Here is an 18785-nt window from a genome sequence, read left to right on the forward strand (position 1 = left end):
TCGCAGCTCGGGGGGACCTTCGGGACATCGAGTAGTGTTGTCACCTGGTATATCAGAGCTCACAAGTGAGCATCAGCAGATTGTGGCAACAGGGACAGCAGTGGAGAGTCCTCGTCGGAGGGCGCAGGACTCTGCCAGCTCGGCTCAGCTGCATGTCAACCCTCTGCCTCTGGATCCATCCATAAGATCAGAGGTGATGGAACTCCATGCACAGATGCAGGAGTCACTGGCACGTTTTGTCTCCAGGGTCGCTGTGAGTGTGGAGCGAATGGAGGAGTCCATAGCGAACATGAGCAGAGCCTTTGTGGAGTCAGTGGCGCATGAACGCATCAACACGGAAAGGATGGCTACCTACGTGGAAATGATTGCTGCCTCCGTGGTAAGGCTGGCTACGGTAGAGGAGAGGAGGGCTACGGCCATGGAGGAGGTTAGTCGCCAGGGTATGAAAAACATGGTGAGTGTTCAGAATAGAATGACATCTCTTGAGGAGCGATGGGCATCTATTGAACAGAGAAACCAGACCTTCATGGAAGTCCTTCTGAGTAGGACTGCCATTGCAGATACGGGTCCCCATGGCCCCCCTGATGTGCAGCAAGGTGCTCTCAAGCCACTTGCAGGCGCGGAGGGGGAGCTGACCCATGAGAGGGAGGTTGCTGGCAGGCCTCAAGGAAGTGGGGGTTCCTCTCCAAACGCTCACACTTCCATGCCACTGCAGAGCCCTCGGTCAGAGCCCCGTCGGAGTCCACACCCAAGTGAGATAGACGTCTCAACCCCTGCACAGCCGCAGGAGCAGCAGACTGCTGACGAGCCCTCACAGGCTCGCCACCCAGAGGACGCCCACCAAAGGTGTCGAGACAGGAGCAGCAGGAAAGTGAGCAAGGGGCCTCCACATCTGCTGAAGCCACAGGAGAACCACTACGTAAGAGCATGCGTAAGAGGAAAATAAAGCACAAGTAGTCACAAGGGTAGTCACTTGGGTGAAATGTTGTGTACAGGAAACTTTCTGGTATCCGGCACGGACGGGACCGACGTGGTGCCGGTTCATCAAAAATTCCGGCTAACCGAACGCTATAGTAAAAGATAGGGAGCTCCAAAGCAACAAACCCTGTTGCTTAGCAACAGCTTCAGAACAATCAGCACAAGTTGCAAGCGTCTCTGTAGCTTAGCAACAGCTGCAGCTGCACACTTGCACAGCAATAAATGGAGTAAAAAAAAGTTACCTGAACCTACTCCAGAATTTTGCCGGTTAACCGACATTTATGGTTATGTAGAGGCCGGTTAATCGAAAGTTTCCTGTATATTGTAAAAATGCCATCAGTTGGTTCTTGTGCATAAAAATTCCGATGGCAACTGTTGCAGTTCTGCCGTATGTCATTTTGCGAATGGGGCTTAGGATTACTTGCAGTTGTCAGGATGCTGGTCAAATAGCTAGGAATCCGCAGGGTTTGGCCATTGTCAATGCTCAGGTAAGAAGCTGCGAGGTAAATGAGTTTGATATACTAGGCTAAGCAAATCTGGCCAGGATGAGTGCGTTCCTTGCATCCCGGGCAGCAATGTTCTCGCGTAATGCTGCCGCTGGTTGATGGGCCTCTGCAGGATGCTCGTTTTCGCCCTCCTCCTCGTCCTCATCATCTGAGGAGGGTATGTGAGGAGCCACTTGGTCCTCAGGAACCTGCAAGCCACAATGCTGCGCCATGTTGTGGAGTGCACAGCAAACCACGACGATTCTGGAGACCCTGGCTGCTAAGTACTGTAGGGCTCCACCTGATTTATCCAGGCATCTGAAGCGCATCTTCAGCAAGCCGATGGTTTGCTCGATTATGGATCTGGTGGAAATGTGGCTGGAGTTGTAGCGCTCCTCCGCTTCGTTGGCTGGCCTCCTCAACAGCGTCATTAGCCAAGTCCTCAGGGGATAGCCCTTGTCTCCAAGTAGCCATCCGTGAAGTTGGTCTGGCGGCCTGAATAGCGGAGGCACACTAGACTGGTGCAGTATGAAGGAGTCATGACAACTGCCAGGGTACTTGGCACAAACATGCAAAATCTCCTTCTTGTGGTCACACACTAGCTGAACGTTAAGGGAGTGGAAGTCCTTGCGGTTGACAAAAATACCTAGATTGCAATGGGGTGCCCTAAGGGCCACATGTGTGCAGTCAATGACGCCCTGCACCCTTGGAAAGTCTGCCAGATGAGCTAATCCAACCGCTCACGCCGTCACATTTGCGCGATCCCTGGTGAAATGGATGTGATTGTGAGCGAGGGCATTGGTTACCTGCGTGATGCAAGTGTGTGCGGCCGACTGGGAGATGCCGCTGATGATCCCTGGAATGAGCCTGAGGCAAAAAAGTTGAGTGCGGTGGTGACTTTGATGGCCACTGGTAAGGAGTGTCCACCTGATCCTCTGGGCAGCAGGTCTTGCTGTATCATTGCGCAGATGTCAGTCACTACCTGTCGCGAAAGTCGGAGCCGCCTTTGGCACTGCTGCTCAGTTATGTTGAGGTAGCTGACCGTGTGTCTCTAGACCCTGTTTGGGGGGTATCTCCTGCGCCGACGGGCTTCTATGCGCTGGCCCCTTCTGGCCTGTGCTGCCTCAGGTGGGTGAGCAGCAGCCTGTCCCTCCTGCTGTTGTTCCTGGTTCTGCTGCTGCCGCGCCTGGTGCTCGAGCTCCTCTAATGCCAAGAAGGGAAGGAGAAAAATGGCTCCCATGCTTCTGGCATATGCCTCCGCTGAGGAAGCGCTGAGTGAGGGTGGCGAGAGGGGTTTCCCAGGAGTTCACACTGGAGATGTGTGTGAGGCTCCAACCTTCCACAGGTGTGGTTAAGCCTGGTAAAAGTTGCCCCAGGCCTGAAACAACAAGTCCTGCCACTTGCAAATGATGACTGATCAAATCTCCTCTTTACTGGTTGACCTGCAGCTGATAGTCAGCAAGCCAATAGTGCTCACACCAGGTTTCACAGGCGTGATCCCCACCAGGCATGTTTTACGTGGGAAAAGGGTTAAAAATGCAAGGGCCTGTTAAAATGGCATTATAAAGGCCAATTATTGCTGATTAAGGGCCTTAAAGACCAGTCCCGCCTGTTGGAGGCGGACTGATTCGGGACCATCAGACACGCCTGGGTTAAAATGGCTCGGGGTCGGGAACCAGGCATGCGGGGGTCTTTTTTTTTAACCCCCCGCACGCCTCTAAGCCCGCCTCACGGCCCAGTTAAAATCGATCCCAATGTGTCCCTGTGCTTGGTGACTGCTGCAACAGTGCTTACCCTTCCCAACAGTTGGTGACTGATGTGCTCAAATACCTAATCTCTTGCTTCTTCTCAGGGAAAGCCCTGTGGGCAGGGGGGCTTTGTGGTGGTAGCTGCAACCCCAAGCGAGAAACCTAGCTTTGAGCAGGCTCTCGATCTCTGTCAGCATGACCCCCGAGGAGCCTGCTTCAGGCTGCAGCACTTCCACCCATGCAGTTACCAGTGTTGCTGGAATTTATCGGCTCTCCCCGGGTGAGTACGCACGGGGTACTCACCCGTAGGCCGAATGGAATTGCCGGTTTCCTGCATGCACTACGCATGCGCGGGAAACCGCCACTTCCGATCCTCTGAACGAAGAGGTGCAGAGGTCGAACGTGCGCGCAGGGAGGGTAAACCTGCAGGATTTACACATTTAAAAAGCAGGCGTAAGGCCTGCTTTTTGCAAGGTAAGTGGTCAATTAATTAAAATTAAAACCTTTTTTCCACAGGTTTATTATTTTTAAATACTTTAAAGCAAGGTAAGTTTATTTTTATCCCCGTTACAATATAAAAAAAATTTCAAAAATTTAAATTATTGTTTAAAATAGTTATTTAATGTAATTTATAGTTTATTTAAACAGTGTGTTTTTAAAAAAAAAAAAATTATTTGAAGGTTTACTGCTATTTTGGGCCCGTAATATTTATAAGTTTTGACAGGTCTACCTGTCAATCTTATTCATGGGCTTTTCCCTCCTCCGATTGGCTGCCCATGGCTCACGTGATCCCAGGGGACGCATCGCACTAACTACGCCCCATGAACACGCAAGCACAGCGCGCCGGCAGCTGGGCCAGGCCCCGGAGCGGAATTCCACGGGGCCCTACAGCTCAACTGCCGGCGCGCAAGCTAAGTGTAGTCGGGGGCTTACACCCGCGGGAAGCCCCCGACCCGAATTTCTGGGCCACTGACTGAGCCAACTCCTGCCATGTTTTTATACTACAGCCATAGATGCGAAAGAAGGCTTTCCTCCTCTTCTGTATATTCTCCAACAACATTTTTGTTATGTCCTCTTCAAAGCAAGATGCCCTGCGTCTTTTTGAAGTGCTTCCAGGCATTACCAGCTTCTTCTACCAAAGAGAGATTAATAAATGCTGACACAAAAATAACTCCACATGCAACAACTCAAATTTGCAGGCAAAGCAAGGAAACGGACACTGCTAAACTGAAAAGCAACCCTGAAATAGACAACCAGACACAGAACCACTGCACCTTTCAGCTAATGCAGACATCTGAGGCCTGCGCAGTATCAGAACTTCCTCGGAGAGTGGGTGTGCAACCAATGGCAGGATGCCACATGTCCAGAACTGCCCAGTCCATGAACATGAGCCAAATCCGGGAAAGGAGCATTGATTGTCCTTCTGGCAGAGTGCACTTCCAGCATGCTGCACTGGCTGTATGATCACCCAACCCCCCTGGCAAAATTGTCACTTATATCTGCCTCAGTGCGGCATCGGCAGCGGGTGGAGGCGGAGCAGCGCGGCAGAGCGACTACAAGAGGCCCCAGAGGCTCAGGTAGGCCTCAGTGCGGCATCGGCAGCGGGTGGAGGCGGAGCAGTGCGGCAGAGCGACTACAAGAGGCCCCAGATGCTCAGGTAGGCGTACCAATCTCCAATCTCAGGCAAGGAGAGAGGTAAAAAGTATTCAACGTGTGACGTCACCACAAAACAGGTAGGTGATTGGTTGGAGTATTTCTCTCGTTTTAAAACTTTAAGTCTGTGATTTATAGTCTTTAAGGTTGCTGTGGTGTAGCGGGGACAGTTTGTAAACCAGGGCCCTTAAATATATAATTTAACTGGTGAAATTGGTGGGATTCATTTAATTTTAATTAATTAGTTAAAGGGTAAGTGCGAGTCATCAAAGAGTTCTGTGAGTTTGGGTAAGAGTGAGAGTTCTTTAATTGTTATTTCTCTTTAAATCATTCTTGATAAGATTACTTTAAGCAGTTTAAGTAAAGGGGAAAAGTTAAATATTTGGGATTCTGTTGGTATAAGAAGAGTAAAACAAGGTTACACTGCAGTAGGAGTAAATTGGCACAGCAGGCAGTGGAAACCAGTTTTCTAACCAATCAGCAGGGGTGACTCATGTGATGAAATATTCCATTCATCACTCATCAGTATTTCTCTGCCTGTGACTGTGGTTGGTTTCAGTTTCATTTCCATTGTATTGTACTGTGTGTAGGGCTCCGCCCACACCTGGCTCCTATGTAAGCTGGCCCAGCCTGCAGCACATCCAGTACGGCAGACCTCTGGATGGAAGATACATTCTCCTCTGTGTGTTACCTTCTAAGTCAACAAAAGCCTTGTTATGTTTCGCTAACATCGAGTCTCGGATTTATTGAGGCACATCAACTCATTTGGCTGTAAACAAACACAGTATAAAAAGACCAGTCCTAGTGCGAGCAAGCACTAAGTGCTTGCATCAGAGTGCTGTGAGTTTGGGTAAGTGGGGTGTTAGGTGCTCTTTTCAAACTTTAACTCTGTGGGTTGTAGTTAATAAGGCCTTTCTGGTGCAGAGTGACTGTTGGTAAACCATTTAACTGGTGTAACTAGAGGGATTGATTTAATTTAAATCCAATTAATTAAAGGGGATACTAGCATCTAAAATCGGGCAGAGGGTGTCCATAACTAACAATAAAAAATGTAATTAATTACACAGAATGGAGCAGGTGATGTGTTACTGTTGCGAGATGTGGGAGCCGGTGAACCCCATTGAGGCTCACGGTGATTACGTCTGTGACAAGTGTCTGCTGCTACAGGAACTCCAGCTCCGTGTTGATGAGCTGGAGTCTGAGCTTCAGACACTGCGACACATCAGGGAGGGGGGGGAAGTACCTGGACTCTGTGTCAGGAGGTGGTCACACCTATGAAGTTAAGTAATTCAGATGTAGTCCATGGTCAGGGACAGGACGGTGTGACTACGAGTGAGGCAGGTACGGGGATCCAGGAGGTAGAGCTGGAGGAGCCGCAGCCCTTGCTCTTGACCAACAGGTTCGAGTTTCTTACTCCCTGTGGGGACAGGAGCAGGGACTGCAGGGAGGATGAGCAACCTGGCCACAGCACCGTGGAACGGGGGGCCATTCAAGAGGGGGGGGAGTAAATAGAAATGTTGTAGTGGTAGGGTGGTGTGGAGATGCCGGAGTTGGACTGGGGTGGAAAAATGTAATAAGTCACACAACACCAGGTTATAGTCCAACAGCTTTATTTGAAATCACAAGCTTTCGGAGCGCTGCTCCTTCTTCAGGTGAAGTGGAGAAATGCATAAAGACACAGCTTATATAGTCAGAGAATCATGTCAGATGTTTACAGGTAACCTTTCCAACTGCCATTTATCACACCTCGGCAGAGAGATAATCACAGCAGTCAAAGGTGTGAATGGTGTCCAAACAGGTCAGTCAGGGAAACATTACATCAAAGAACAATGAGGTGGGGTCACAAGGGGTCAAATATTGCAGATGCTGATGTCTGTATGAAAAACAAAAAAAGACAAAAAACATTTTTTTTGGCTGGAAATCACAGCAGGTCCGGCCGCATCTGTGTAGAGAGAACAAGCCAATGTCGACTCGAGTCTGGATGACCCTGCGTCAGGTGGGGTTACATGTAGCGTGACATGAACCCAAGATCTCGGTTGAGGCCGTCCTCGTGGGTACGGAACTTGGCTATTAGTTTCTGCTCGACGATTTTGCGTTGTCGTGTGTCTCGAAGGCCACCTTGGAGAATGCTTACCCGAAGATCGGAGGCTGAATGTCCTTGACTGCTGAAGTGTTCCCCGACTGGGAGGGAACACTCCTGCCTGGTGATTGTTGCGCGGTGTCCGTTCATCCGTTGTCGCAGTGTCTGCATGGTCTCGCCGATGTACCATGCTCCGGGGCATCCTTTCCTGCAACGTATGAGGTAGACAACGTTGGCCGAGTCACATGAGTATGTACCATGTACCTGGTGGGTGGTGTCCTCACGTGGGATGATGGTATCTGTGTTGATGATCTGGCATGTCTTGCAGAGGTTGCTGTGGCAGGGTTGTGTGGTGTCGTGGTCGCTGTTCTCCTGAAAGCTGGGTAATTTGCTGCGAACGATGGTCTGTTTGAGGTTAGGCGGCTGTTTGAAAGCGAGTAGTGGAGGCGTGGGGATGGCCTTAGCGACATGATTCTCTGACTATATAAGCTGTGTCTTTATGCATTTCTCCACTTCACCTGAAGAAGGAGCAGCGCTCCGAAAGCTTGTGATTTCAAATAAAGCTGTTGGACTATAACCTGGTGTTGTGTGACTTCTTACAGTAGTGGTAGGGGATAGTATTATTAGGGGGATAGATAGAGTTCTCTGCAGCCGAGAGCGAGAGTCCTGAAGGCTGTGTTGCCTACCCGGTGCCAGGGTTAAGGGCATCTCCTCTGGGCTGGAAAGAAACTTGCAGTGGGAGGGGGTGGATCCAGTTGTCGTGGTCCATGTTGGTACAAACGACGTAGATAGGACTAGGAAGCCGGTTCTGTTAAAGGAGTATGAGCAGCTAGGGGTCAAATTTAAAAATGGAACCTCAAGGGTAATAATCTCTGGATTATTACCTGAGCCACGAGCAAATTTGGCAAGGACAAATAAAATTAGAGAGTTAAATGCGTGGCTCAAAGACTGGTGTGGGAGAAATGGGTTTTGCTTCCTGGGACACTGGCACCAGTACAGGGGCAGGAGGGAGCTGTTCCGTTGGGACGGGCTTCACTTGGCCAGTGCTGGGACTAGAGTCCTGGCGGATCATATAACTAGGGCTGTAGAGAGGGCTTTAAACTAACTAGTGGGGGGGAGGTTCCAAGAGAGCAAATAATAAAAAGGACAACAGAGAAGGTCATAGACTTAGGTAGCAGTGGGGAAATTAAAAACCAGAGCGTGTCAGGAAGGGGCAGAAGGTATGGAGTAAAAGGTAAAGTAATAAAAAGGGCAAAAGCAGGAACTAAGTGTCACAAAAGATATTTGAAAGTTCTCTATCTGAATGCACGTAGCATTCGTAACAAAATAGACCAGTTAATGGCACAAATAACTACATATGGGAATGATCTTGTGGCCATTACAGAAACATGGCTGCAGGGTGACAATGCCTGGGAATTAAACATACCAGGTTATTTAACGATCAGGAAGGACAGGCAGGAAGGAAGGGGAGGTGGGGTGGCTATGTTAATAAAGGAAGGAATCACTGTAATACAGAGAAATGATATTGGGTCAAAAGATCAGGATAATGAAACAGTTTGGGTGGAGGTAAGGAATAATAAGGGGAAAAAAACACTAGTGGGTGTAGTCTATAGGCCTCCGAACAGTTGCAACTCTGTTGGACAGAGTATCAATCAGGAAATAGTTGAGGCTTGTAATAAGGGAGCATCTATAATTATGGGGGATTTTAACTATCATATTAATTGGACAAATCAAATTGGGCAGGGCTACCTTGAGGATGAGTTCATTGAGTGTATTAGGGATGGGTTTCTTGAGCAGTATGTAACTGAACCGACCAGGGGGCAAGCAACCTTAGATCTGGTCCTGTGTAACGAGACAGGATTAATTAAAAATGTCCAAGTAAAGGATCCCTTTGGAATGAGTGACCATAACATGGTTGAATTCCATATTCAATTAGAGGGTGAGAAGGTTGGATCTCAAACAAGCGTGCTCAGGTTGGATCTCAAACAAGCGTGCTAAGCTTGAATAAAGGAGACTATGAAGGTATGAGCGCGGAATTGAGTAGAGTAGATTGGGAAAATAGATTAAAGGGTAAGATGATACATGATCAGTGGTGTACATTTAAGGAGTTATTTTACAACTTCCAAAAAATATATATTCCACTGAGAAGAAAATGGTGTAAAAGAAAAGACAGCCATCCGTGGCTAAGTAAAGAGATTAAGGATAGTATTCGACTAAAAACAATGGCATATAAGGTAGCCAAATCTAGTGGGAGGACAGAGGATTGGGGAAACTTTAAAAGACAGCAAAAAATAACAAAAAGATTGATTAAGAAAGGGATGATAGATTATGAAAGTAAATTAGCAAAAAATATAAAAACAGATAGTAAGAGTTTTTATAGTTATATAAAAAGAAAAAGGGTGGCTAAAGTAAATGTTGGTCCCTTAGAGGATGAGACCGGGAAATTAATGCTGGGAAATATGGAGATGGCAAAAACACTGAATGAATATTTTGTATCAGTCTTTACAGTAGAAGACACTAAGAATATCCCAACACTGGACAAACAGGGGGCTATAGGGGGGGAGGAGCTAAACACGATCAAAATCACTAAGGAAGTGGTACTCGGTAAAATAATGGGACTCAAGGCGGATAAATCACCTGGACCTGATGGCATACATCCTAGGGTCTTGAGGGAAGTGGCGGTAGGGATTGTGGATGCATTGGTAATAATTTTCCAAAACTCCCTGGACTCAGCAAAGGTCCCGGCAGACTGGAAAACTGCTAATGTAACGCCCTTATTTAAAAAGGGCAGTAGACAAAAGGCTGGAAACTGTAGACCGGTTAGCCTAACATCTGTGGTAGGTAAAATATTGGAGTCCATTATTAAGGAGACAGTAACAGGACATTTGGATAATCATAATTTAATAGGACAAAGTCCGCATGGTTTTATGAAGGGGAAGTCATGTTTGACAAATTTGCTGGAGTTCTTTGAGGAAGTAACATATAGGGTGGATAAAGGGGAACCAGTGGACGTAGTGTATTTAGACTTCCAAAAGGCATTTGACGAGGTGCCACACAAGATTATTGCTTAAGATAAAAAATCACGGGATTAGGGGTAATATTCTGGCATGGATAGAGGATTGGCTATCTAACAGAAGGCAGAGAGTTGGGATAAATGGTTCATTCTCAGACTGGCAATCAGTAACTAGTGGTGTTCCGCAGGGGTCAGTGCTGGGTCCCCAACGCTTTACAATCTATATTAACGATTTGGAGGAGGGGACCGAGTGTAACATATCAAAGTTTGCAGATGATACTAAGATAGGAGGGAAAGTAGTGAGTGAGGAGGACATAAAAAACCTGCAAGGGGACATAGACAGGCTAAGTAAGTGGGCAGAGATTTGGCAGATGGAATACAATACTGGAAAGTGTGAGGTTATGCACTTTGGCAGGAAAAATCGTAGAGCAAGTTATTATCTTAATGGCAAGAAACTGGAAAGTACTGAAGTACAAAGGGATCTGGGGGTCCTGGTGCACGAAACTCAAAAGGTTAGTATGCAGGTGCAGCAAGTGATTAAGAAGGCCAATGGAATGTTGGCTTTCATTGCTAGGGGGATAGAATATAAAAATAGGGAGGTATTGCTTCAGTTGTACAAGGTATTGGTGAGACCGCACCTGGAATACTGCATACAGTTTTGGTGTCCATACTTCAGAAAAGACATACTTGCTCTCGAGTCAGTACAAAGAAGGTTCACTCGATTAATCCCGGGGATGAGGGGATGGACATATGAGGAGAGGTTGAGTAGATTGGGACTCTACTCATTGGAGTTCAGAAGAATGAGAGGCGATCTTATTGAAACATATAAGATTGTGAAGGGGTTGGATCGGGTGGATGCAGGGAGGATGTTCCCGATGATGGGTGAAACTAGAACTAGGGGACATAGGCTTAGAATAAGGGGCTGCTCTTTCAAAGCTGAGATGAGGAGGAACTACTTCACTCAGAGGGTGGTAGGTCCATGGAATATGCTGCCCCAAAAAGCTGTAGAAGCTGCATCATTACATAAATTTAAAACAGAAATAGACAGTTTCCTAGAAGTAAAGGGAATTAAGGGTTACAGGGAGCAGGCAGGAATTTGGACATGAGTCTAGGTTCGGATCGGTCATGGCCCTGTGGGTAGCGGAGCGGGCCCAGGGGCCGTGTAGCCTGATCCTGCTCCTATTTCATGTGTCTAATTCTGTTAGATTCAGGAGATGGTTCTGTGATAGTAGATTGGCGGTTCGGATCAGATCAGCCATGATCTTATTGAATGGCGGAGCAGGCACGAGGGGCCGATTGGCCTACTCCTGCTCCTATTTCTTATGTTCTTGGTGTCAATAAAAACAGTGCTCTGAATGGGAGGTCAGCTATCATCACATAAAAATTTCAAGGTGGACTTGTGCCTTAAAAATAAATTAAGACAATTTCAAAAAACATGTACATTTTTAAAAATTATGGCCCAGTACTTCGGGTCCCAACGCGTGAGTAAGGACGGGGTGCTCACGCGTGGACCCGATGGAAGTGCCGGTTTCTTGCATGCACAGCGCATGCGCGGGAAACCGGCATTTCCTCCAAGGGGTTCAGAGGTCCAACGCGTGCGCGCAGGACTCTGCGCGCATGCGTTGAACTTCCTTCTTTTTTACAGGTCTGCCCGTGTGTAAGGGCCTCAACTTTTTACGAATGTAAAAAGGACAGTAAGGACTTGATTCTTTAAGGTAAGTGGTCTATTATTTAAAATTATAACATTTTTTCCACAGCTTTATTGTTTTTATGGACTTTACAGTAAGGTAAGTGTATTTTTAGACCTGATTTTTTAAAAATTATTTTTTTCAAAAATTTGAGTAATTGTTTAAAATAGTTTTTTAAAGTTATTTATAGTTCATTTAATTAGTGGGATGTTTTTTTAAATTTTATTTAAAGTTTAAGTAGTGTTTTGGGCGCCTGTAGTTTTCATGAGTTTGACAGTTCTTACTATCAAACTCATGAATGAAGTTTTCCCTCCCCTGATTGGCTGCCCAGTGCTCACCTGATCCCAGCCGGCACATCGAACTAACTACGCCGCTGGATCAGGCAAGCACAGCGCGCCGACAGCTGAACTGGGCCAGTGACAGGAATTCCAAGCAGGCCCAGGCTTCAGCTGTCGGCGCACCGGGTAAGTGCATATCGGAAGCTTGCACGCGCGGCAAGCCCCCGAACCTAATTTCTGGGCCAATATTAAACAATAAGTACACATCACTGCTAAAGAATCACCAAGCAAAGGGAGTGAAGACAAATAAGAGGAAGAAGTCATTCTGCAGCATTCGTGTGCACTTTCCAGCGAGCTAAATTGTTGCAACGGCAGAGTCTTGGGGCTGGATTTTATGAATGGAGACGTGTTGGAGGCGGGACTGCTGCTTGCCGGGTTTCAGTCCCGCCTCCATCAGCTTCTGACCAACCAGCAGGATCTTCCCGATTGACCTTGTTAAGCCCGCCCGGCGGGCTCAGCAGGCCAATTAGGGGGGGAAGTCAGTGACAGAGCACGTCAACGTATGACGTGTCATCTGTCAAGAATTTTTGAAAGAAGAAATGTCATCGTTTGACAGCTCTGAGAAGCTGTCAAACACTGACATTCTGTGTAGTTTGATGAGTTCTTGTGTTCAGGACTCATCAAACCTTTCTACTTTGCAGAAATCAGCTAGCTGTTGTATCGGAGGATGCAACAGCCAGTCTCTGATCTCTACAATGGAGATGTCGGGGATTCCGGCTCCACTGCGGCTGAAGGCTGTAGGTAGAAACAAAGGTAAGTTAACATTTTCTAACACTTTACACTCACCTCATACTTACCACTCCACACTTGCACCCATCACTCACCTCTACATCGCACTTTCAGACCCCTCCGACCCCCACAGACCTCCTACTCGCCTCCTACACCCCGACGGGGTTCCCCCAGGTCGGGAAGCTCACACTTCAGGACGAAAAATGGGGATAATCCTATTTTCTGCCTGTTAATTACCTGTTTGGGTTTGGGTTTGTCAGTGTGGTTTAAGTGGAAGGGTACAAAATAATGAGCAAGGTTTCCTCCTTGCGATCACTAGAGTGACTCATGCTGGAACATACATGTATGTGGACATCAGGTAAGAACAATTGGTTCTAAATTGGGGGAAGGCCTATTTTAATATGATAAGGCAGGATCTAACCAAAGTGGACTGGGATCAGCTACTTGTCGGAAAATCCACATCAGAGCAGTGGGAGTCTTTCAGAAAGGAAATAGAGAGAGTACAACGGCAACATGTTCCCGTAAAGGTCAAGGGTGGGACGGGAACCCTGGATGTCAAGGGATATACGAAAATGGATTAGAGGAAAACAAGGGAGGCTTTCGGCAGATATAAGGGACTAAAAACAGTGGAAGCCCTAGAGGAGTATAGAAAGTGCAGGGGGGTACTTAAAAAAGAAAATAGGAGAGCGAAAAGGGGGCATGAAAAAACACTAGCGGGCAAAATAAAGGAAAATCCCAAGGTGTTTTATAAGTATATTAAGGGCAAGAGGATAACCATGGAAAGAGTAGGGACTATTAGGAACCAAAGTGGCAATCTGTGTGTCGAGCCAGAAGATGAATATTTTGCATCTGTGTTCACTATGGAGAAGGACGATGTAGGCATAGAAATCAGGCAAGGGGATTGTGATATACTTGAACAAATTAGTATTGAGAGGGAGGAGGTACTAGCGGTTTCAGTGGGCTTAAAAGTGGATAAATCCCCAGGCCGTGACGAGATGTATCCCAGGCTGCTGTGTGAGGCAAGGGAGGAGATTGCAGGGGCTCTGACACAAATTTTCAGAAAATCTCTGGCCACAGGGGAGGTGCCAGAGGACTGGAGAACAGCTAACGTAGTACCATTGTTCAAGAAGGGTAGTAGGGATAAACCAGGGAATTACAGGCCAGTGAGCCTAACATCAGTGGTAGGGAAATTATTGGAAAAAATTCTGAGGGACAGAATTAGTCTTCACTTGGAGAGGCAAGGAGTAATCAAGGATAGTCAGCATAGCTTTGTCAGGGGGAGATCACGTCTGACCAATTTGATTGAATTTTGAGAGGGGGTGACTAGGTGTGTGGATGAGGGTAGTGCAGTGGATGTGGTCTACATGGACTTCAGTAAGGCTTTTGACAAAGTCCCGCATGGGAGACTGGTCAAGAAGGTAAGAGCCCATGGGATCCAGGGCAACTTGGCACATTGGATCCAAAATTGGCTTAGTGGCAGGAGGCAGAGGGTGATGGTCGAAGGTTGTTTTTCTGACTGGAAGCCTGTGTCCAGTGGTGTACTGCAGGGATCAGTGCTGGGTCTTTTGCTGTTTGTAGTGTACATTAATGATTTAGATATGAATGTAGGAGGTATGATCAGTAAGTTTGCAGATGACACGAAAATTGGTGGGGTGGTAAATAGCGAGGAGGGAAGCCTCAGGCTACAGGACGATATAGATGGGTTGGTCAGATGGGCAGAACAGTGGCAAATGGAATTTAACCCTGAAAAGTGTCAGGTGATGCATTTTGGGAGGACTAACAAGGCAAGGGAATACACAGTGAATGATAGGACCCTAGGAAGGACAGAGGATCAGAGGGACCTTGGTGTGCATGTACATAGATCCCTGAAGGCAGCAGGACAGGTAGATAAGGTGGTTAAAAAGGCATATGGGATACTTGCCTTCATTAGCCGAGGCATAGAATATAAGAGCATGGAAGTTATGATGGAGCTGTACAAAACGCCAGTTAGGCCACAGCTGGAATACTGTGTGCAGTTCTGGTCGCCACACTATAGGAGGGATGTGATTGCATTGGAGATGGTGCAGAGGAGATTCACCAGGATGTTACCTGGGCTGCAGCACTTCAGCTATGAAGAGAGACTGGACAGGCTGGGGTTGTTTTCCTTAGAGCAGGGAAGGCTGAGGGGGGACCTGATTGAGGTGTACAAAATTGAGGGGCATAGATAGGGTAGATAGAAAGGAACTTTTCCCCTTAGTAGAGGGGTCAATAACCAGGGGGCATAGTTTCAAGGTAAGGGGCAGGCGGTTTAGAGGGGATTTGAGGAAACATTTTTTCACCCAGGGGGTGGTTGGAATCTGGAACTCACTGCCTGAAAGGGTGGTAGAGGCAGGAACCCTCACAACATTCAAGAAGCATTTAGATGAGCACTTGAAACGCCATAGCATACAAGGCTATGGACCAAGTGCTGGAAAATGGAATTAGAATAGACAGGGCTTGATGGCCGGCGCGGACGCGATGGGCCTCTTTCTGTGCTGTATAACTCTATGATTCTATAACAGAATAAGGCTTGGCTGTGATGGCTACAGCCTGGTAGAACAGCTTGCCGACATATGCTGTCAAAGTTTAGACATGAATAATAGTAACTTAGATGACGCACCAGAGGACAGCAGTCGCCCTAGCATGAGTCGCCACCTTCAAGAGAGGAGTTAATAAAAATGTAGTTGTACACAGCCTTTTAAAGGGGGAGGGAAATTCGGATGCTTTGTGCCTCCCATTAGCTCCCTGAGGGGGTGCAAACGGGACGCCAAGCACCCAGGCACAGCACCGCTAACGCCTCCCGCAAAATTGAGTGGGAGGTTAGTGACGGCGGTAGCCGGTAGCGCCCCGCGGTGCTGCGTCTCCAGCGATGGAGTCATTGCCATGCGCAGCACCCCACCCACAAACTTGGCTTGTGCCCCACCCGCAAACTTGGCTTGTGCCCCCTGACCTACTGCCAGACACTATGTCTGACAGGGTCAGGGTGGCATTTTTGCGGCCAGGGCAGCATAAATTAAAGGGCAGGTGCCAGGCAGCCAAATTTTTTTGGCACCTGCCCCTTCTCGCCTCCTCCTGCGAGGTGTCGGCCGCGATCGGTCAGCCCGGCACTCTTATACCGGCACCCCGCTCCCCGGTAGTCCAGCAGGGCCCCGTGCTAGGCCCCTTCCCTTTAATTGGGGAGGGAGGCCTACAGTACCACGGCGCGACATGCCAACGTACGTGACGCTGCTGCACGTAGCGCCGCGATATTCAATGGGAGCGCCCCAAGAGGGAGGGGGAGCGCTTCCATTAGCGCCCCGCCTCCTGCTTGGGGCGCTACCATTCAATTTCGGGCGCAGGGGCGCTAACCTTTTCGGGGCGCTAAAAGTAGTGCCCCGTCGAAGTTAGCGCCCCGAATGGGGCATGACTGAATTTTTCCCCCAGGATCTAGTCAATAATCTTACAAATATAATGAATATTTCACACTGTGAAAATGTTTATATATAGCCACAAGCACAAAATAGTTCACTACAGTACCAAGAGGTGTCTTCACTTTGTACAAGGCATGTGTGCTTGGGTGGAATCTATTATACATAGAGACATGTTGCAATGTTCAAATTGTGTTGTAGCATAGAATCAGTCATGTTTTGCGTCATGCTCAGCTCTCTGGAGGCAGTCTCCTCCATCTAAGTGAAGCTGGTAATCCAAGAAAACCGATAGTGCTCACAGCTCTCGCCTTGCCCAAGGGTACACTCATCTGTCATTAATATGATGTTGCTCCTACAGTGTTAGGATGCGGAAAAAGACCTCAACTACGGTTATAGTAGGATCGCATAGAATTACAGGGCAACTGTAATGTTGTAGATGCATTCTCATCAAGATAATAAGGTGGGGGGGGAGGGTGGAAACCCACATTTATTATGTGCCAATGTAAACAGCTGAATCACCAGCTTAATTGGATGGGATTCCAATTGGTGTGGGGAATGTTGTAACTATACATAATATAAATTGGACTTTTCCAGAACCGAAGATGATTAGCACAATTTTTAAGGGATTAAATTATCAACACACACTTCTATTTGAAAACAAAAGTCTAATGTCTTATACAAGTATATAACTTAGAAATTTGGTTAAATTTTAATGAAATCTAAATTATTTAAGTAAAAAAATACTGGGAACATATAACAGGTCAGTCAGCATCTTCAGAGAGAAAAGATGGGTTAAATGATCTACAACTAACTTGATTTCAATTTTCCATCGTTTTCTCGCTTTTCTTTGGTGAGCCTCTCACTATCTAAGCTATTTGCTCAGGGTTGTCTCTTTAACATTTGTCTATTGCCTGTCTGAGATTGTCTTTTGTATCAACTAACAATCTAGATAGTTTTTAAACTAAAAAAAAGGGGAGGGAGGGGTCAGGTGAGGTGAAATTTAGAAATCTAAAGAGAAAGGTCAAGTCAATAGAGCAGTGTTGCGATTTGGGTAAAAATAAGCAGAATGTGACAGGAAGGGACAGAGAGTTTAACGGTAGCAGCACAGCAGAGAATAAGGTCAAAGCAGGGAATAATGTTAAAAAAAAATAGATTAAAGGCTCTTTATCTGAATGCACCAAGCATTCGTAGCAAGATAGATGAACTAGTGGCACAAATAAAGATAAATGGGTTTGATCTACAGTAATAGCCATTACAGAGACGTGGTTGCAAGGTGGCCAAGGTTGGGAACTAAATATTCCAGGGTACTTGATGTTTCAAAAAGACAGGCAGAATGGAAAAAGAGAGGGAGTGGCCCTGATAATAAAGGATGACATAAAGACAGTAGAGAGAAAGGATCTTGGCTTGGAAGATCAGGAAGTAGAATCAGTATGGGTGGAGATAAGAAATAACAAGGGGCAGAAAACACTGGTAGGAGTAGTATATAGGCCCCCTAACAGTAGCTATACCGTTAGACAGAATATTAATCAAGAAATAGTAGGAGCTTGCAACAAAGGTAATGCAATAATCGTGGGGGACTTTAATCTTCATATAGACTGGACAAATCAAATTGGCAAAGGTAGTTTGGAGGATGAGTTCATGGAATGCATTCGGGACAGTTTCCTAGAACAATACGTCATGGAACCAACCAGGGAACAAGCTATTTTAGATCTTTTATTGTGTAATGAGACAAGGTTAATTAACAATCTCATAGTAAAGGATCCTCTGGGGCAGAGTGATATGATAGAATTTCACATTAAGTTTGAGAGTGACTTGCCTAAGTCTGAAACTAGAGTCTTAAACTTAAATGAAGCCAATTACATAGGTATGAGGGGGCGAGTTGGCTACGGTAGATTGAAAAAAATAGATTAAAAGGGTATGGCGGTAGATAAGCAGTGGCTAGCATTTAAAGAAATATTTCATAATTCTCAACAAAAATACATTCCATTGAGCAACAAAAACTCCATGGGAAAAGTGAGCCAACTGTGGCTAACTAAAGAAGTTAAAAATATCATTAGATTGAAAGAAGAAGCTTATAATGGTGTGAAGAATATTAGTAAGCCTGAGGATTGGGAGAGTTTCAGAAACCAGCAAAGCATGACCAAAAAATTGATGAGAAAAAATAGAATGAGAGAAAACTAGCAAGAAATATAAAAGCAGATTGTAAGAGCTTCTACAAGTATGTAAAAAGGAAGAGTGTAGCAAAAGTAAACGTTGGTCCCTTAGAGGCTGAGACAGGAGAAATTATTATGGGGAATAAGGAAATGGCAGAAATGTTAAACAAATATTTTGCATCTGTCTTCACAGTAGAAGGCACAAAAAGCATACCAAAAATGATGGGGAACCAAGGGTCTAATGAGGGTGAAGAACTTAACATAATTAATATAAGTAGAGAAAAAGTACTGGAGAAACTAACGGGACTAAAAGCCGACAAATCACCTGGACCTGACGGCCTACATCCAAGGGTTCTAAAAGAGGTGGCTGAAGAGATAGTGGATGCTTTGGTTTTGATCTTCCAAAATTCCCTAGATTATAGAACGGTCCCAGCGGATTGGAAGGTCGCAAATGTAACACCGCTATTCAAGAAAGGAGGGAGAGAGAAAACAGGG

General features: G+C 46.5%; 1 protein-coding gene across 8 annotated transcripts in view; it reads right to left on the reverse strand.

Moving 5' to 3' along the window:
• snx29 (sorting nexin 29) overlaps nucleotides 1–18785 on the reverse strand; it is an 880052-nt gene that overhangs the window by 414224 nt on the left and 447043 nt on the right. The window contains exon 16 of one of the 8 annotated variants that reach the window (XM_086000768.1): nucleotides 6487–7152. The exons of the other annotated variants lie outside the window; for them this stretch is intronic. Coding sequence (XP_085856894.1) covers nucleotides 6715–7152 — 438 coding nt within the window. The 3' untranslated portion in view covers nucleotides 6487–6714. Of the gene's footprint in view, nucleotides 1–6486; nucleotides 7153–18785 lie in introns of those variants that run through there. 8 annotated transcript variants of the gene reach the window in all.

This window comes from Somniosus microcephalus, chromosome 11, assembly GCF_052327205.1.
Source record: "Somniosus microcephalus isolate GS21.2 chromosome 11, FLI_Smic_1.0, whole genome shotgun sequence".
Taxonomy (NCBI): Eukaryota; Metazoa; Chordata; class Chondrichthyes; order Squaliformes; family Somniosidae; genus Somniosus; species Somniosus microcephalus.